The sequence below is a fragment of the Oncorhynchus nerka genome, linkage group LG27 (assembly GCF_034236695.1).
Source record: "Oncorhynchus nerka isolate Pitt River linkage group LG27, Oner_Uvic_2.0, whole genome shotgun sequence".
Taxonomy (NCBI): Eukaryota; Metazoa; Chordata; class Actinopteri; order Salmoniformes; family Salmonidae; genus Oncorhynchus; species Oncorhynchus nerka.
Window position 1 is genome coordinate 34866912 of NC_088422.1, and position 22245 is coordinate 34889156.

General features: G+C 38.1%; 1 protein-coding gene across 1 annotated transcript in view; it reads left to right on the top strand.

Moving 5' to 3' along the window:
- The first annotated feature begins 78 nt into the window (after positions 1-78).
- Positions 79-22245, top strand: part of LOC115111662 (sodium- and chloride-dependent GABA transporter ine-like) — a 55806-nt gene continuing 33639 nt past the window's right edge. The window contains exons 1-2 of the mRNA XM_029637978.2: positions 79-817; positions 3975-4109. Coding sequence (XP_029493838.1) covers positions 577-817; positions 3975-4109 — 376 coding nt within the window. The 5' untranslated portion in view covers positions 79-576. The remainder of the gene's footprint in view (positions 818-3974; positions 4110-22245) is intronic.

A 22245-nucleotide genomic window follows, 5' to 3' on the forward strand; every position in this document is an offset into this window, starting at 1 on the left:
GGAAACCCCACAACAAGGGCATCGCTAGGAAACTACGGCACGTAGGGGCGGGTTCCCGATTTTTTTTTATGACAGTACATAAGCAGGTGGAATGAACATTTTTCGGTCAATGTTTCGGTGGGTTCATTGAGTTATAATAAGAACGGGTAGGTTACCGGGAGTTTAGTGCATATTATCCTGCATGTGAATTGATGGTAAATCGGGGCATTAGTTGTGATATGTCAGGCAGTCGTCGAATGAGGTATCAACTGATGCCTACAGCAAGATAGCGCACGTTGTAGGCTAAAGCTAGTATACCAATATAATTGTGTTTCATAAGGAAATTGAGTTGTCCAGATTGCCTGTAGCCTATTTGGTTTAGACATTTTACTCGTGCGCCTATTATATATTTCCTGCTATAGGCTTTGTTCATAATATTCAGTATTATCGTACTGATTTATTCTATTATAAAGGTTCTCGTCACATTTAGCCTATTGATTAAGCTGAAACTTCGACTGTTATCTGTTAGTAAGTGGCATAGTAGCCCATGACTTAATTGAAATTGTTGGTGAGCGTCAAGACTATTACACTTTTACAATGGGAGTGGGATCCGAAAAGACATCATCCACCACCTTGGGAGTTTACAAAGAGGAGACTGATATTGTTTTGAAAGCACCCTTAAACGTGAATGCTATGTTATCAAAGAAAGTGGGGCACGCGACAGCAGAAAGAGCCACCTGGGGTCGCCGCCTTGAGTTCGTCCTCGCGTCAGTGGGGTACGCGGTGGGACTTGGGAACGTGTGGCGCTTTCCATACCTCTGCTACAGGAGCGGTGGAGGTAAGCATGTATATGTGGAAGTATACATCCAGAAAGATTTTTCGGTTTGTTTAATTTAGAAACGAGTGTAATTACTGAGCACAGTCACATGAAGTTTGCATTCCTGTTTGTTGCATTTTTTTTATTGCAACATACACATGATAAGTGCAGTAAAATGTGTTGTTTTACGGTGTCAGCCATAGTAGTATAGAACCCCTGGAGCAAATTACGGTTAAGTGCCTTGCTCAAGGGCACATCAACAGACTTTTCACTTTGTAGGCTCGGGGCTTTCAAACTGGCGACCTTTCGGTTACTGGACCAACATTCTAACTGCTAGTCTACCTGCCAACAGGTATGATCAATCTGTGATGTAGCCTACATAAACTTTACTTGTGGTGTATATGCCTTTTGGTTGAACAATAGCCTTACTAATTACAAAAAAGGAGAAGCCTTTTTACTCTGCAATAACAAGGTTGCTTTCAGAATAAAGATAATGTGTTCATTTATGTTGGATGTTTGTTTCTTGAAGATGTATGACATTTTGCTTACTTGCTGATTTTAATCTTACTTGCTGATTTTAATCTTACTTGCTCATTTTAATCTTACTTGCTCATTTTAATCTTACTTGCATGCCTTTTATAGAATATAGGATTGAGCCAAATGATGCCATATGGATTCTGTTTTTAATAAAATGTTGAAACTTGGATCTCAGGGATTCTGTCTGCCACATCCTCTGAAATACACCACAAAGGAAGACTTTCAGGTTGAGATTAACGTCAAGATGTTATGAATATAAACTGGACTTCTTGAAGGAGCCAGGAACCACACCACTAGTTTGGCTGGGACTGTCTTGGAGTGGGCTAAGTGGGGAGAGGAAAACTGGCAGAGGTTTTGAACTCTTGTTTGTATTGGTCTATTAACTAATTATCATGAGGCAGGCAAAAACTCTATCCCAAACTCTATCTTTTCGAACAGCTCTTACACTAAAATTATATGATAATTTTCACAGTGTTATTCAAACCACATAGGTGGAAATATATATATATCATAGGAAAATTACATTTTTGACTGCACTGGTCCTTTATTGTTGCATCATCATCAGCATGACTTTGCATTGCCTTGGCTTACAGCACAGCTGAGATCTAGGCATGTGTGACTCGGAAAAACATCAGACCTTCCCAAACAACAGACACGGATGATTATGTGTGCTGTTGTATTTCCTCGTTAGACTTGCCTAGTTAAACACAGGTTAAATCAAATAAATACAAATAGTTTACTTCTTCTCCTGCTTTGCCACGGACCTCACTGTATAACAGAAATGTGCTACCCTGACAGATACCATCACACTGGTTTGCTCAGGCACTTAGAAGGCACTAAATTAATCTGGCATACATTCAAATCCCTGGTTTATGTATCATACATAAATTGGATTTATAATCTCGTGGGGGAATTGCCTCTTGGTCTAATGGTCAAGATGTATGTTTCTCCTGTGAGGAACCAGGGTTCAAATCCTGTCTGACAACTACAATAAGGGGTCTGCATCTCATTCCCTCACCCGAGAGCTTAAAACAAGTATAAGGACATTTCTAGTTGTAGTTTAGTGAATTAAGACTGTCTTGATTTTATTACAGTAAGACACACCATGTGTTGCCTATTCATCCTCCTTGGTGTTAAGCTATCTGTCATGGTAATTACCATATATGACTGTTTCCTGGGCTAGCAGTCCAGACCTCTATCTAGTTACTGAGATAGGGTGGATCTGCTCTGTAAACTGAGATGCTGTATTGGTGGTAGTAGTAGACAATAGTTGATGGTGCACTGCCTGGGTCGAGTTTCATTTGAATTGAACCAACATTGAGAGTTCATTGTTTCTTGGGCCTCAGGCCTTGAAAAATACAAAATTCAACTGATTGAAAGTATAAGGGGATATCAGTGAGAAATGCCGTGGTCAAGGCTTCAACGGCGCCAGTGCAATGAGTGGAGCTTACTCAGGTGTTCAAAAACACATATCATGGGCCTCCTTTGCTCTGACATGCACTGCCAACTGTGGGACCTTATATAGACTGATGGGTGCCTTTCCAAATCATGTCCAATCAATTGAATTTACCACAGGTGGATTCCAAGTTGTAGAAACATCTCAAGGATGATCATTGGAAACAGGATGTACCTGAGCTCAATTTTGAGATTCATAGCAAAGGGTCTGAATACTTAAATAAGGTATTTGTTTTTATTTTTGTATAAATTTGCAAAAATGTCTAAACCTGTTTTCACTTTGTCATTATGGGGTACTGTGTGTCGATTGATGAGGGAAAAAAAGAATTGAATCCATTTTAGAATAAGGCTGTAAGGTAACAAAATGTGGATAAAGAGAAAGGGTCTTTATACTTTCCAAAGCCGCTGTATCTTGGCACGCATCATTCAAGACTAAGTTTAAGTTGTGTGACCTACAGGCCGTAGTGAAAACATTTGCACACAAAAAAGGAGGACTTCAGGAGACCGGGGAGTTTCTCTTGTTGGATTTAATTTGATTTAATTGAATTTACCTTGAATATTGCAGCCCATTTGTGTAGGCTATAAGCCAGACAAAATCTGCCAAGTTCAACAATAAATAATGGCTGAATTTATCCTCAAGCCGACTACTTTTTTTTTTCTCATTTTTTGGTTATGTGTTTCATGTGTCATTTAAAAAAAAAGTGTATAAATAGCAGCCAAATACAGTATATAGCTATAGATTGTACACTGCAGAATGAAACAATCCCCACTAAGCTTGTGATTTGAGGGTGGACTGACTGTATTATTTGGCATTAATAGACTGGTTTCACGCACAACAACTTCCTATACAAGCTGGGAGGTAGCGTGAGGACGGCTCATGTCATGCAGGTTCAAGTAGCCTATACAGGACAGTTGTATATTAAAATAAAAATATATATTGGTAGCTGATTAGTATGTTGCATCAGACATTTATTTTACAATCAGCAATGTTTGAATTTCCAACATATGTTATTGCCACCAGCCAGCAATTTGTGACACTGTGTATAGCTTTGTGAAATGTTAGGCTTAACAAACTCTGGCCTTGCGGGGGTCCAAAAAAACTGCAAATTAAACAAGACATTTATTGTTTATCTTGAACACTTCTTGTGTTACTAATCTATTTGGCTCCATATCTCCCTTCGTTTAGGTGCCTTTCTCATTCCTTACTTTCTCATGCTGTTTCTGTGTGGCATCCCCCTTCTCTTCATGGAGTTTGCTATTGGGCAGTACACCCGTCTGGGACCGGTGCATGCTCTAGCCACAATCTGCCCCTTGTTCAAAGGTGAGTATTATCCACAGGCCTATGGTTCCCAGGCCTCACATGTTTAGCCTTTATCCGCCATTTTCTGTTGGTTTTAGCCAACCTGGAAGAGTCCAGCAAAGAGACAATGATATTTTAATGAGCGCATATGTACAGTAGGCCTACTTTGCACGGGTAAAGGGATTAACATGTGGAGGTTCAGGTTGCTCCTTTGTTCAAAAGGGGAAGGGTTTAATAAACTGTTATCAGGTTCCGGTGTTACTCGACAATGTCATATGACTCAAAATTGGCTTTAAACAATAGTCTACATCTTTGTTGACATGCTATTAATTATTTAGACATTACACATGAATAGCCTATTGGGTTTATACTAGGTGTTCACAGAATAAAATAATAATAGAAGGATTTCTGCAATTAACTGCCACTCATAAGTATTTATTACACTATACCACCCATGCAATCATTTTGCACCATTACTTTCACCCTTAAGTGTTCTTCACTAATTCACTTTTTCTTTCAAAAACAAGGTGCACCCTGTTGTTTAGCTTTAATTTAAGCTCTCCTTCCCACGTTAGAGACTCCTGACCATGTGCTACAAGTTATAAAAGGAATGGCCTTTGTACAAACAGTCCTTTACAAATAAGATTGTTTCTTAAAAGCTGTGCTTGTTCACAGCTTGTTTTTTGTGTGTGTTTTTTTCATCTGTCACATGTTCAGTTTCATACCTACTGTTCATGGTTAACACTTCATGTGTCATACATAAGCTTTCCAGTACACGTAGTGCCTGATGGATTATTTTTAAATGAACTATTTCCAAATATCATTATTAGTATGGACAAAGCCTAAATCATTGTTGTAACTTGTTATGGAGGTTTATCACACATCATAATGTTATACGTTTTTCTTTTGTTGTTAACGTTGATCTGAAAGGTTTATTGATGCCACTAGAAATTAAACATTACCAATAATGTACAAAGTAATATGTAACAGACTCATCCTTATAGACCAACTAAGGAGAAATGTGATGAATTGTATCAAGTAATTCTTTAAAGTTTCAGTTTATTTTGGTTAGATGGGTTTGCACCTGTTATTTTCTGGAGTGAATAAAATCATATTCCTTCTTAACCTCATGTTCAATGTTTGATGTCTCAGGCCCCTCTGAAAAGAACAGGTGCAAATGTGACGCAATACAGAGGAAAATCCACATTTGTGAGTTTTTTTTTATCCGTGACAATTAACTGTTGGCCAGTCTTCTTTCCATCTAGTTAAATAGTACACTCACATGATGTTTGCCCCATTTTGGCTTCACTTCACAGTGAAAGGAGTGATCCTACAATGTGGGCCTAATTAGTTCAAAAGGAAACCTGTCGTGTGTGTGTACTTATGCCCAGCTTGGTTTGGTATTATAAGGGGATGTGCTGATAAACAGGAATCCAAGTGCACAGGTTAAAAAACATAGAATTAACCTTCCCACTGGGCACAAACTGCCCAAACTATACGTTGACAAACTTAGATTGCACATCACTATACAAATTAAGTGAAAAATACATTGGATTTGAAAAAAGTAATCAACTGTTTTGAGGGTGACATTTTAACCACAGGATTATGTCATCATGGTAATCATGTTTCTCACAAGGACAAACCTTGTATAAAATATGTTGAATCTGTACCTTAAAACAATGTACTGGAGAATTGATTTGTCTACAGCTACCCTCTGGTCTCTTATCAAGGTTTTTAACCAAGCCCAGCCCTGCTTAGCTATGATATTTTTCACTGACTATTACCAATGTGCTATTTTTACAAGGAGTAGGTCTAACAGTGCAAATTAATCATCAATGATGCCATTTAGGCCTATATAACCTTTGCAAAGTCATCAACAGCTATTGTTTGAATTCAACGCAGAATTCAACAAACAAAAGGCCTAGCGAAATGTAATGATATTTAGGGCTCGATTCAATCTATACATCAGGTATCACTGAAGCGTTACAGATTTCCCAATTTTCAATTTCCAATGGAGCCTACTTACAGTGTCTTCAGAAAGTATTCATACCCCTTGACTTATTCCACATTTCTTCTTACAGCCAAATCTTCATGCTCTGTTAAATTGATTATTGATCATAGCTAGACAACCATTTTCAGGTCTTGCTGTTGATTTAAGTCAGAACTGTAACTCAGCCACTCAGGAACATTCACTGTCTTCTTGGTAAGCAGCTCCTGTGTAGATTTGGCCTTGTATTTTGGGTTTCCAGTGTCTGGTGGAAAGCAGACGGAACCAGATATTTGGTTTCTTTTTTTTATCCTGAAAAATTATTACAAGCATGCCCATAACGTGATGCAACCACCACTATGCTTGAAAATATGGAGAGTGGTCCTCAGTAATGTGTTATATTGGATTTGCCCCCAAACATAACACTTTGTATTCAGGACAAAAAGTCAATTGCTTTGCCACATTTTTTTGCAGTATTACAATATTGCTTGTTGCAAACAGGATGCTTGTTTTTGAATATTTTTATTCTGTACAGGAGTACCTACAATGTTGATCCATCCTCAGTTTTCTCCCTCATGGTGAAATCCCTGAGCGGTTTCCTTTCTCTCCGGCAATTGAGTTAGGAAGGATGCCTGTATCTTTTGTAGTGACTGGGTGTAATGATACGCCATCCAAAATGTAATGAAAAGCTTCACCATCCTCAAAGGGATATTCATTGTCTGCTTTTTAATTTAAAAAAAATTAAAAACATCTACCAATAGGTGCCCTTCTCTGCAAGGCATTTGATAACCTATGTGGTCTTTATGATTGAATCAGTTTTTGACATTCACTGCTTGACTGAGGGACCTTACAATTATCTGTATGTGTGAGGTACAGAGATGAGGTAGTCATTAAAAATCATGTTAAACACTATTGCACACAGAGTGAGTCCATACAACTTATTATGTGACTTGTTAAGCACATTTTTACTCCTGAACTTTATGCTTTCCATAATAAAGTGATTGAAAACTTATTGACTCAGGACATTTCAGCTTTTAATTTGAATTCATTTGTATACATTTTGAAAAACATTATTCCACTTTGACATTATGAGGTATTGTATGTAGGCCAGTGACTCCAAAAAAATCTAAATGTAATCTATTTGAAATTCAGGCTGTAACTCATGAAAATGTGGATAAAGAAAAGGGATGTGAATACTTTCTGAAGGCCCTGAAAGCAGCGTTTACTGTGAATGTGGTCTCCGCTAACGAGGGAACATAGCCTTTCAATTCCAATCAACTGAAGTTCAGCATTACAGCGTGATGATGCGTTGGTTGAGAGTTTTGGTTGAGATGGAGACGTGAATCCAACATATCAGTTATTAATTTGTACACTAACTGGAATTAAAGCCAGACTAAGCCAGTGGCACTATCCAAGCAGAATATATTAAAGCCAGATTAAGTCATTAAGTCAATGGAACTATCCAAGCAGAAAATACATTTCCTTCAAATGTTGATATTTGGTTGGGTTGACGACCAAACCCAATTCAATATCACTTTTAAAATACAATAAATAGCCCATATCAAGTTAGATATGTTAGATTCACGTCTCCAACTCAACCAAAAATACAAGTTAAAGAATGGGATTAAGCCAGTGACTCCGTTAATATTTGGTTGCGTTGTCAACCAAACACAGTTCAATATTACATTTGTAATACAGTAGATACCCTAAAGTTAATCTTAATGTAACGTTCAACCTTTTAAAATGAGTAACACATCCACGGCCACATTTTGAGTTTACTGTAACTGTATACATTTCTTATGTAATCATAAAGCATGCATGTTCAAGATAGCATGCAAAAGTCTGGGGAGATGGTTGCACCATATACTTTTAATGTAGACCAGTGATAACAATTTATATAAATAAACAAAATATTCTCATTTTAACCTGGTTGTGCTTTTAAATGGTTGAAAGCGCATTGATAGGGTGACAACTAAACCAAAAATCGGACATTGTTTTTCCATTGGAATTTGGTTGTGCTTTTTAGATTGTTAAAAGCATAGTGATAACACATTGGAAATTCAACTGACTTTTGGTTGTCTTTTTGAGTGGGTGAATATACACTACCGTTCAAAAGTTTGGGATCACTTAGAAATGTCCTTGTTTTTGAAAGAAAATACAATTTTTTTGTCCATTTAAAATAACATCAAATTGATCATAAATACAGTGTAAACATTGTGAATGTTGTAAATGACTATTGTAGCTGGAAACAGCTGATTAAAAAATATATATATTTAATTAATGGAATATCTACATAGGCGTACAGACGCCCATTATCAGCAACCATCACTCCTGTGTTCCAATGGCACGTTGATAAACCTGGATTAGCTTAAACATATTAAAATGCTAATTGATCATTAGAAAACCCCTTTGCAATTATGTTAGCACAGCTAAAAACTGTTGTGCTGATATAAAAAAGTTGAGTATCTGGAGCATCAGCATTTGTGGGTTTGAGCACAGGCTCAAAATGGGAAGAAACAGAGACCTTTATTCTGAAACTCAGTCTATTCTTGTTCTGAGAAATGAAGGCTATTCCATGCGAGAAATTGCCAAGAAACTGAAGGTCTCGTACAATGCTGTGTACTTCTCCCTTCACAGAACAGCGCAAACTGGCTCTAACCAGAATAGAAAGAGTGGGAGGCCCCGGTGCACAACTGAGCAAGAGGACAAGTACATTAGAGTGTCTGTCTAGTTTGAGAAACAGACGTCTCACAAGTCCTCAACTGGCATCTTCATTAAATAGTACCCACAAAATACCAGTCTCAATGTCAACAGTGAAGAGGTGACTCCGGGATGCTGGCCTTCTAGGCAGAGTTGAAAAGAAAAGCCATCTCAGACTCGCCAATAAAAATAAAAGATTAAGATGGGCAAAATAACACAGACACTGGACAGAGGAACTCTGTGGACAAAAAATTGTATTTTCTTTCAAAAACAAGGACATTTCTAAGTGACCCCAAACTTTTGAATGGTAATCTAGGTTGCAATCTCATTGATCAACGTCTCAACCAAATATTACCCAATTAGCCACTTTGAAATGACATATTGTGCCCAATGGATTGTCCTTAAATTCAGATTAAGTAGTTGGGATGGAAGTTCATGTTTGATATATCAACAGTACATTTTATGGCATTGGCATCAGTATCATCACTTATTAGAACAATGTCAATAGAAGTAACAACAATGCAGTGGTTTTCTTAGAGGGGTAAGTCATTTAAACATGTTGCACAAAAGACCGCTCAAAAGCAGTTTCCTGTTTAGGGTGACAATGTACAAACAAATAAGACCAACCACAAATTGTTTCAGATGAATAAACACAATTTTATTAATAGTGAATAATAATTAAGCACTACATTTTCAGGTTATACTGTAGTTCCATTTCACTTTGAACCATGATATACATTTCATGGTGCATCTTCTGACCATTTAGAATTGTTCATGCAAGTTTGTGGCAAATTACATTTTTCTGTTTCCTTGACACATCCACGCTATGTTATCCAACCTAATCGCTGAATGTGTATTAACATTATTTTATTATATTATTATTTTATGAGCTGACAAACTGTTATTAATGATAATTACACGTGCCATGTTTTCCATATTTCTTACACTTGTTTCATAGCAGATAATTGAAGTGAAGTGTTTGTATGTGTTCATAGTAGTTATAGTAGGTTGGCTTCTGTCAAACTATCTTTCACATCTCTTTGATTGATTGAATAGGGGGGTGGGACTTCCACCATGATTTGAGGGGTCCGTGTCCAGTTGTAATTAAATGAGACGCAAGTGGTTTCACCCATGATTTGGGAGGTTGGTAATTAGGTTTTGTTATGTTTAATTAAGACTATAATTAGGTTTGTGTGGGTGTTGTCTGTGATTTAATGTCTGTTTATACCATCTGACGTAATGTTAGGTAGAACTTGACCTGGGAGTCATGATTTATGACTCCAGATGTCAAATCTGGGGTTAGGGACTAATTTCTATAGAAGGATGTTTGTACTCACAAAAAGATAGTTACACATATTAACATATGTAACATTTAAAATATTATTACATATGTAAGATCATTGAAGATCTCATGCCCATATGAATATAATTCTATCCACTGACGCTGCAGACAACAGTTTTCAACAAGTTACGTTGGGGATGGAAAATGTCTGATGTTCAAAGATCTACATCATCACACGGGATACAGTAGATCACCCGCATAAGCCTTTGCGAGGGTTAAATCTGCATAAACATAGTTGATTCTAGGTGGTAGATGTAGATGAGTCTGGGTGGTAGATGTAAGTAGGGAGAAACGGGGTGACAGGTTAAAGTGGATATTGTCTGATGGCACCAATTTGATAACCTTAAAGTCTGGTTTCACAGAATTGATTGATGTACTATGAACATATTACATTTAAAATATTATCTGATCAGATTTTTAAGATGACAAAGGATCTCTCACACACACAATTATATCCACTGATGTTGCATACATCCATTTTCTAGAATTATGGTTTACATTTTTACATCCCATACACTAATACTAGTAGAGGGGGGGGGGGGGGGTAGATCAGCTTTAATTTAGCAGATTGTTGTTACGTCCATCGTCGGAATGAGACCAATGCGCAGCGTGGAAAGTGTACATATTACTTTATTTTAGATGAACACCCAAAACCAACAAAAGATCAATGAATGTAAAGTTCTGCAGGGCTATACAGCAACTGTGCAAAAAAAACAAGATCCCACAAACTCAGGTGGAAAACAGGCTGCCTAAATATGATTCCCAACCAGAGACAACGATACACAGCTGACTCTGATTGGGAACCAAACCCGGCCAACAAAGAAATAGAAAACTAGAATGCCCACCCATATTACACCCTGACCTAACCAAATAGAGAAATAAACAGGCTCTCTAAGATCAGGGCGTGACAATTGTGGCTATACACACACACACACACATACTTAGGTTGGAGTCATTAACTAGTTTTTCAACCACTCCACAAATTTCTTGTTCACAAACTATAGTTTTGGTCAGTTAGGACATCTACTTTGTGCACAACACTTAATTTGTCATGACAAACAATTGTTTGCAGACAGATTATTTCACTTATAACTCACTGTATCACAATTCCAGTAGGTCAGACGTTTACATACACTAAATTGACTGTGCCTTTAAACAGCTTGGGAAATGATGTCATGGCTTTAGAAGCTTCTGATAGGCTAATTGACATCATTTGAGTCAATTGGAGGTGTACCTGTGAATGTATTTCAAGGCCTACCTTCAAACTCATTGCCTCTTTGCTTGACATCATGGGAAAATGAAAAGAAATCAGCCAAGAAATCAGCCAAAATTGTAGACCTCCACAAGTCTGGTTCATCCTTGGGAGCAATTTCCAAATGCCTGAAGGTATCACGTTCATCTGTACAAACAATAGTACGCAAGTATAAACACCATGTGACCACCCAGCCATCATACCACTCAGGAAAAAGACGCATTCTGTCTCCTAGAGATGAACGTACTTTGGTGCAAAAAGTGCAAATCAATCCCAGAACAACAAGGACATTGTGAAGATGCTGGAGGAAATGGGTACAAAAGTATCTATATCCACAGTAAAACGAGTCCTATATCGCCATAACCTGAAAGGCCCCTCAGCAAGGATGAAGCCACTGCTCCAAAACCACCATAAAATGGCAGGTTACAATTTGCAACTGCATATGGAGACAAAAATTTTACTTTTTGGAGAAATGTCCTCTGGTCTGATGAAACAAAAATAGAACTGCTTGGCCATAATGACCATTGTTATGTTTGGAGGAAAAGGGGGAGGCGTGCAAGCCGTAGAACACCATCCCAACCGTGAAGCAAGGGGGTGGCAGCATCATGTTGTGGGGGTGCTTTGCTGCAGGAGGGACTGGTGCACTTCACAAAATAGATGGCATCATGAGGAAAAGAAAATTATGTGTATATGTTGAAGCAACATCTCAAGACATCAGTCAGGAAGTTAAACCTTGGTCGCAAATGGGACTTCTAAATGGACAATGATCCCAAGCATACTTCCAAAGTTGGCTTAAGGCTTAAGGACAACAAAATCAAGGTATTGGAGTGGCCATCACAAAGCCCTGACCTCAATCCCTTATAAAATGTGTGGGCAGAACTGAAAAGGTGTGTGTGAGCAAGGAGGCCTACAAACCTGACTCAGTTACACAAGCTCTGTCAGGAGGAATGGGCCAAAATTCACCCAACTTATTGTGGGAAGCTTGTGGAAGGCTACCCGAAACGTTTGACCCAAGTTAAACAATTTAAAGGCAATGCTACCAAATACTAATTGAGTTTATGTAAACTTCTGACCCACTGGGAATGTGATGAAAGCAATAAAAGCTGAAATAAATAATTCTCTCTACTATTATTCTGACATTTCACATTCTTAAAATAAAGTGGTGAACCTAACTGACCTAAGACAGGGAATTTTTACTAGGATTAAATATCAGGAATTGTGAAGGATTTTAGCCAAATACATTTAAACTCAGTTTATGTAAACTTCCGACTTCAACTATATACATTTGATGTATATATATATTTATTTTAAATAGCTAACACTTCGATAGCCATAATAAATAGATTTGCTGACAGTGGACATCCTTGTTCTACTCCACTAGACAGTTGTTAATACTTTCTGAGAAGCAGCCATTATTTACTATTTTACACCTAGGGTTACTATACAAAACTTTAACCCATTGTATAAGTGATTGTCCAGGCATTTATATATAAATTCCAGTCGTACTTTATCAAAGGCCTTGTCAAGGTCGGCTATGAATACCAGACCTGGTTTCTCAAATGTGTTCTATTTTTTCTAGTACTTGTCTTATATTATCTCCAATGTATCGTCCATGTTAAAAGCTGTCTGATTAGGATAAATAATATCTGACAATACCTTTGCGCTATGCATTTTGCTAGAATTTTGGCATCACAACACTTAAGTGTAAGGGGTCCCCAGTTTTTAGGTGGACTGAATCTTTATATTTAGAACCTGGGTCATGTTTCAGTAATAGTACAATCAGACCTTCTTGCTGAGTATCTGATAATCTACCATTTTTATTGGAGTAGTAATAACATCTTAATAATGGTAGTTTGAGTACATCGAAAAATATTTGTTATGCCTCAACTGGTATACCATCAAGTCCTGGAGTTTTCCCGGACTATAAGACTTTAATTGCATCTAGAAGTTCCTCCTCTGTAATTAGGCCTTCACATGAGTCTTTACCTTAAGTCCAATATATGTTCTAACACTGTATCCAAACCGGCCACGCACCATTGTGCCTAAATTTACTTTTGTCCCCACACACCAAACACGATCACGACACGCAGGTAGAAATATCAAAACAAACTCTGAACCAATTGTTATTTTGGGGAAGGGTCGAAAAGCATTCAACATTTATGGCAATTTAGTTGGCTATCTTGCAGTTGCTAGCTAATTTGTCCTATTAAGATAACATGCTGTTTCTAGATAATTAGTTCTGGGATATAAATGTTGAGTTGTTATTTTACATGAAATGCACAAGGTCCTCTACTCCGACAATTAATCGACACATGAAACGTTCAACCGAATCGTTTCAAGTCAACTCTCCTCCTTCCAGGCTTTTCTTCTTTGGACTTTATATGGCAATTGGCATCTAACTTTCATAGTTACCACGACGACTGACCGAACTCAGTTCATCTTTCAATCACCCACGTGGGTATAACCAATGAGGAGATGGCATGTGGGTATCTGCTTCTATTAACCAATGAGGAGATGGGAGAGGCAGGACTTGCACCGCGTTCAGCGTCACAAATAGAACTGACTTCTACTTAAGCGCTTGGCAACGCAGACGCTCGTTGGTGCGTGTGAGCAGTGTTGATTCAATAATTGAATAACATGTAACATGTGATGGGAGCGGTATGGTCAGCATGTTAAGGTAAGCTTTAGTGTAGCTTAACTTCTTCCAGCATGAAGTACAGTACCAGTCAAAAGTTTGGACACACCTACTCATTCAATGGTATTTCTTTATTTGTACTATTTTCTACATTGTAGAATAATAGTGCCGACATCAAAACTATGAAATAACACATATGGAATCAAGTAGTAACCCAAAAAGTGTAAAACAAATCAAAATGTATTTTATATTTGTATTTTATATATTTCTTCAAATTGCCACCCTTTGCCTTAATGACAGCTTTGCACACTCTTGGAATTCTCAGCTTCACGAGGAATGCTTTTCCAACAGTCTTGAAGGAGTTCCCACATACAGTGGAGCAAAAAAGTATTTAGTCAGCCACCAATTGTGCAAGTTCTCCCACTTAAAAAGATGAGAGAGGCCTGTAATTTTCATCATAGGTACACTTCAACTATGACAGACAAAATGAGAAAACAAATTCCAGAAAATCACATTGTAGGATTTTTAATGAATTTATTTGCAAATTATGGTGGAAAATAAGTATTTGGTCACCTACAAACACGCAAGATTTCTGGCTCTCACAGACCTGTAACTTCTTCTTTAAGAGGCTCCTCTGTCCCCCACTCGTTACCTGTATTAATGGCACCTGTTTGAACTTGTTATCAGTATAAAAGACACCTGTCCACAACCTCAAACAGTCAAACTCCAAACTCCACTATGGCCAAGACCAAAGAGCTGTCAAAGGACACCAGAAACAAAATCGTAGACCTGCACCAGGCTGGGAAGACTGAATCTGCAATAGGTAAGCAGCTTGGTTAGAAGAAATCCACTGTGGGAGCAATTATTAGGAAATGGAAGACATACAAGACCACTGATAATCTCCCTCGATCTGGGGCTCCACGCAAGATCTCACCCAGTGGGGTCAAAATGATCACAAGAACGGTGAGCAAAAATCCCAGAACCACACGGGGGGACCTAGTGAATGACCTGCAGAGAGCTGGGACCAAAGTAACAAAGCCTACCATCAGTAACACACTACGCCGCCAGGGACTCAAATCCTACAGTGCCAGACGTGTTCCCCTGCTTAAGCCAGTACATGTCCAGACCCGTCCGAAGTTTGCTAGAGAACATTTGGATGATCCAGAAGAAGATTTGGGAGAATGTCATATGGTCAGATGAAACCAAAATAGAACTTTTTGGTAAAAACTAACTCGTCGTGTTTGGAGGACAAAGAATGCTGAGTTGCATCCAAAGAACACCATACCTACTGGGGTGGAAACATGGGGGTGGAAACATCATGCTTTGGGGCTGTTTTTCTGCAAAGGGACCAGGACGACTGATCCGTGTAAAGGAAAGAATGAATGGGGCCATGTATTGTGAGATTTTGAGTGAAAACCTCCTTCCATCAGCAAGGGCATTGAAGATGAAACGTGGCTGGGTCTTTCAGCATGACAATGATCCCAAACACACCGCCTGGGCAACGAAGGAGTGGCTTCGTAAGAAGCATTTCAAGGTCCTGGAGTGGCCTAGCCAGTCTCCATATCTCAACCCCATAGAAAATCTTTGGAGGGAGTTGAAAGTCTGTGTTGCCCAGCAACAGCCCCAAAACATCACTGCTCTAGAGGAGATCTGCATGGAGGAATGGGCCAAAATACCAGCAACAGTGTGTGAAAACCTTGTGAAGACTTACAGAAAACGTTTGACCTCTGTCATTGCCAACAAAGGGTATATAACAAAGTATTGAGATAAAGGTTTGTTATGGACCAAATACTTATTTTCCACCATAATTTGCAAATTAATTCATTAAAAACCCTACAATTTGATTTTCTGGGGAAAAAGTTCTAATTTTGTCTGTCATAGTTGAAGTGTACCTATGATGAAAATTACAGGCCTCTCTCATCTTTTTAAGTGGGAGAACTTGCACAATTGGAGGCTGACTAAATACTTTTTTTTGCCCCACTGTATGCTGAGCACTTGTTGTCTGCTTTTCCTTCACTCTGCGGTCCAACTCATCCCTAACCATCTCAATTGGGTTGAGGTTGAGAGGTCGTGGAGGCCAGGTCATCTGATGCATCACTCCATCACTCTCCTTCTTGGTCAAATAGCCCTTACACAGCCAGGAGTTGTGTTGGGTCATTGTCCTGTTGAAAAACAAATGATAGACCCACTAATCGCAAACCAGTTGGGATGGCGTATCGCTGCAGAATGCTGTGGTAGCTGTCAAACCCTGAGCTGTTTCACCTGTCTTCTGTTTGTCTCCACCCCCCTCCAGGTGTCGCCCATTTTCCCCATTATCCCTTGTGCATTTATACCTGTGTTTTCTTTTTGTCTGTTGCCAGTTCGTCTTGTCTCATCAAGCCTACCAGCTGTTTTTTTCCCCGTACTCCTGTTTCTAGTTCTCGACTATTCTGCCTGCCCTGACCCTGACCCCGAGCCTGCCTGAGATGTGTCTGTTACTTAAACTCTGAATAATTAATTTGGGCTGCAATTTATGAGGCTGATAACTCTTATGAACTTATGCTCTGGGTCTTCCTTTCCTGTGACGGTCCTCATGAGAGTCAGTTTCATCATAGCGCTTGATGTTTTTTGTGACTGCACTTGAAAAACTTTCAAAGTTCTTGAAATGTTCCATATTGACTGACCTTCAGGTCTTAAAGTAAAGATGGATTGTTGTTTCTCTTTGCTTATTTGAGCTGTTCTTGCCATAATATGGACTTGGTCTTTTACCAAATAGGGCTATCTTCTGTATACCACCCCTACCTTGTCACAACACAACTGATTGGCTCAAATGCATTAAGGAGGAAAGAAATTCCACAAATTAACTTAACAAGGCACACCTGTTCATTGAAATGCATTCCAGTTGACTACCTCATGAAGCTAGTTGAGAGAATGCCAAGAGTGTGCAAAGCTGTCATCAAGATTCTACTTTGAAGAATCTCAAATATAAAATATATTTTGATTTGTTGAACACTTTTTTTGGGTTACTACTTGATTCCATATGTGTTATTTCATAGTTTTGATGTACTCACTATTAATTTACAATGTAGAAAATAGTAAAAATAAAGAGGAAAAGCCTTGAATGAGTAGGTGTGTCCAAACTTTTGACTGGTACTGTAATTGGTAGCTTGGTAAAATACATGTTTCTTTTCTCCTAACACTGACTATATACAGTATATAACATGACTATCTTACAGACCTTCTCAAAGGCCCTCAACTTAGCATACTTACCTACATACCTAATTGTCTGCTGATGGTTGATGGGCCCCCAAATTGTATTCAAACTGGTTGGGTATATTTAAGCCCTAGGGCATTCACACTTAGCCCGTTGGGCAATCAACAAGCAGTTGTCTGAATTTCACAGAGCCTTTGAAGTTAACAGAAAAGGAACACTGACGCAATGTTATTTATGTAACTTATTTATAAAACTGATATGATATCCACATCGTATCAAAACATTTTTTACATATCAATATAGGTTTTCCATCCCCATCACTAGTAAATTTAAATCTTCACACAAATGGTTGTTGCTAATGTGGTAAAAAAGTAACGTGTTCATGATGTCATTATGTCTTGTGGTAAAAACTACTGCCATTTAAAGGGGTGGTACACCAACATTTTTACATTTACTTAATTTTATTAACAAAGTGATTCATCCATTGATCCCGAGAGACTATGACCATATAAAATATGGCTGTTTTCATTATTTACTTACCTTTGGCCAGCATCGCTGCTAGTGAAACAATAAGCGTGGTAGGGCCAATGGCAGGATGCTTCAAAAAGCAAGCTCAAATCCTCAATGTCACTTCAGGTCAAATGTTATAGCAACCCAAATACCATATCAAGTTGCACATATAGAATATTGGAGGATATTATAGGAAGTCTGGTAATATATTTTTTTTTCTGAGAGTACACACCAATATGTGTACATTCAGATAATTGTTTCTCTGTATTACCATTCTAACGTATTCATAGCACTAACAGACTTTTATGAGCTGGTTTGACTGGAACTAAATGTATATGTAAAGTAATTTTTTGTTGTTGTACACGGTCATATGATACATGGTATAGAAAAGTACAATCTTAGAAGAGTCACTGATAAAGGTCCCCCTCTACTTCTGGTGGTATGGATTATTCATGTATCATGTCTCCAGAAAATTATATTTTCTCAAATTACTATAAACAGAATTAGGTGTTTTTGGTTGGTGTCAAAATGACCCCAAATGACTTGATTTGATACAGAAACACTAAACAATGATTTATATTTTTTGAACAAGCAAAAACTTGATTTTGATTCATTGTAATTGACTTAACTAAATCTAGATTGAAAAGTTGTTTACTATATCCAAACTACTTTGACAAATTATGACATCTAAGTCTGAAATGTCATAGACTACAAATAGCAAGAACGGATCACTCTGGAGTCCAGGGTAAATTAAGCAGCTCTGATGCCGAAAGATAAAGGACATTCTTTCCTACTTCACCTACTTCACACATTTTATTTTAGTGACAGAAAAAATAGTGTGTAGCTTCAATAGCTATCTACACCGCTACGTGGGGGAAAAAGTCATTGACTACTGAAAACACTACCAAAATTTGAATTTAGTTCAACTACCACCAAGCTACTGCAAACTTTATTTAAATGACTAATATTAGTGTATGGGATGTAAAATAATCCTTAATTCATGAAAACAGATGTATGCAGCATCCAGTGGATACAGTTGTGTGAGAGAGATCCTTTGTGATCACAAATCTGATCTAATAAAATTTGAAATGTAATATGTTAAATGTGTGTACACAGACCCTTATATCAATTCTATGTGAACCCAGAATTTGAGGTTATCAAATTAGTACCATCCGACAATATCCACTTTAACATGTCACCCACTTTCATCTACCACCCAGACTCACAACCAGGCTACAAGTCCAGACACACCACACCTTAATTATAAAGGGGTCTAGAGAGGGCCTGTCTTATTTTAAGGTAACAGTAAATCAACAATGTTTATGCAGATTTAACCCTTGCAAAGGTTTCTTGGGGTGAGCTACTGTATCCCGTGAGTGAAAAGACCATTCCAAAAAGTACCCCAACCTCCCTTATACCAATGTCTCTCCAATTTTTCACCCTACCTCTGTTGGGATAAGTGGTCTATTCACTTGAAGGTTGACAGGGAGCCCTGCGGGATTAAGACCTGTCAATTAATCACTGGCCGGACTGAGTTCCTAACATAAGCTTCACTGATGGCAATGTGAAAGATGTGATGGTCTTTGAATATCTGACATTTTCCATCACCAATGTAACTTCTTGAAAACTGTTGTCTGCAGCATCCGTGGATATATATATTCATATATATATTCATATATATCCAAATATATATAATATATTATATTCATATGTGCAAGAGATCTTCAATGATCTTACACATTTATTATAATAGTATTTTACATGTTACATATGATAATAGTACCTGACCTGGGAGTCGTGTCCCTTCTATAAAAAATCTGTCCCTAATCCCAGATTTGACATCTGTGGTCATAAATCACGACTCCCGGGTCAGGTTCTACCTGACATTATGCCATATGATATGAAAAGACATCAAAAGACATCAATCACAGACAACACCCACACAAACCTAATTCACTCTAATTTATAGTCTTAATTAACATAACTAATCCTAATTACCAACCCCTTCCAAATCCGTCCCCCACAAACCGGATGTTTATACAATGGTTGAAACCCCTTGGTGATCTCATTTCATTTACCTAATTTGATTACCTCTGGACATGCCCGCCTCATAAATAATGGCGGAAGTCCTGCCTCCTCATCAATCAACAAGGTTTGAAAGATAGTTTGTCAGAAGCCACCCTACAATAACTACTGTTCATCATGGTAAAAAAAAAATGAATTACAGAGATTCCCTAGGTTCTGATTCTGTGAAAGCACTCATTTGGCATTTTGCTGGACTGTGGTAGTAGGAACACACGTTATCCTGAGAACTGCCTGTGCCGTCTGCTTGTTTAATCAATTATGTGTATTGTATTGAATAAAACATCTGTCACAAAACCAAATGATTTCAGATGCTGTGTTGATGGCTGAGACCTTGTACAATTTACATTGTAGTGCCTGAATTAGTTTCTCAAATTCGTTGGCCCATGCTTTCTGGAAGAGATGTTTTGATCAAAATCTACTACGAAACAGTTGGGGCTACGTTTTTGAGTTGACACATGTTAAAATTACTAAAGGAGTGAAACGGTTTACATTCTGAACATATAAAAGTAGCAAATTCTAATCTTAATTTGGAATCAAATATGGGTGATTCAACATGTGTTCTTGATATTCACAGATTCACAACATATTGTTTTTATCAGAAAAAAACCTGACACATTTACTTTTGAAACATCAAATAAGCTTATAGGTTCAAAATCAGTGGCTCGAAACAAATCCCTTCAAAGTCCTCAGTGTTTTGAGAGAAGATGTTCTATTTCTAGTGTCAACTGCAGGGTACTACTTTCCATCTACGTTAAAGATTTCAAACTTTCTGCCTGGATCTCGTTCTGCAGTCCAGTAGGGACACTGTTAGATAATACAACTTTCACTATTTAGAGTTGAATATGTTTCAAATCATACTGAATAATTCTGATTGGTTAAATACAAATGCCTTTGAACACCAAATGGCCTCTGACTCTGGTAGTCTGGAAGATTGCACTATTTTTGACCATGGAATGTGTGGATCTTCAGGACACTAGCGGTCACCTAATGCTCCCTCAATGTACAAGGCCCAGCCATCAACAGCCATTGATTATCTTGGGTTTGAATCAATGAGGTATTCTGTCACCTGTTCTAACTTCAGACTTTTCTCCATAGTTTTTATCTCCTCAAAAACAGAGATAGTCTACCCGGTCAAAACTTTTGGGTCCGTCCCTTGATTTATCGCTCATTTCAGCCTGGTAATGGCTCTGTGCTAAGCGAAGGCCAAAAGTAGGTAGTTCTTTCTGTATATATCTTTTTAATTTATATTACTATGCCACACATAGTAACTGTGATATTTCTGTCATCAGTTCTCCCAATCAATTCCCCACAAACTTCTCCTCTGCTCAACCAACACAATTTTCACTCTGGACTAATGCCTACAGTATACTTACTCAGTAGTATATGAATGTATCATTGTAAAATCCTCTACCCCATTCCTCTCCTGACCCACCATTGTACCTTTTATCTGTGGGTTGTGTTTGTAATGTCATTTTGTAATTCCATAGAGTAATATACAATTAGTCACTTTTGTGGTTGAGCTTGGATACAGAATGCAGCATATTCCTGTTGACCCCTAATGTGATTCTTTTCCACATCCTATTCCACATGGCCTTATGGATTTGATCATACACCAAACTCATATTCTCACATTCTATACAACTACGTCTCTCCAGTTTCACAGCAGCTCAAACTGAGCTGACAGTTCTTCCTTTGCTAAATGCTTTCCTATGTCTAAAAATCCACTGGTTTGGGCACACATGTTGTATTTTATTTGTTAGACCAAGATTTGCTTTGTTTTATTTATACTTTGAGCGGCCTCACGTGTACTGTATGTTTTGGCTGATTGTCTCCTTGGTATCCTGGTGTCCCTGAGATGTGTCTTGTAATTCCTCAGATAGTTTGTCTAAGAAGGCATGACCAAAATTAGATTAATAGTAATACATAGATGAATCTGAAGGTATAAATTCTTTGAGAATTAATTTGAGTTCTTTCCCAGAATAACAAGACAAACACAAGTTATTTATACATTCTAGATACTTTTGTGTATATAGTGTATGTGTACACCCATTCAAATGAGTGGATTCGGCAGTTTCAGCCACACCAGTTGCTGATAGATGTATACTATTGATCACACCGCCATGCAATCTCCATAGACAAACATTGGCAGTAGAATGCCTTTACTAAAGAGCTCAGTGACTTTCAACGTGCACCATCATATGATGCCACCTTTCCAACAAGTCCGTTTGTCAAATTTCTGTCCTACTGCAGCTGCCCTGGTCAACTGTTGTGAAGTGCTGGCAAGTGCTGTTATTGTGAAGTGGAAATGTCTAGAAGAAACAACGGCTCAGCCATGAAGTTGTAGGCCACACAAACTCACAGAATGGGACCGGCGAGTGCTGAGGCGTGTAAAAATCGTCTGTCCTCTGTTGCAACACTCACTACAGAGTTTCAAACTGTCTCTTGAAGCAATG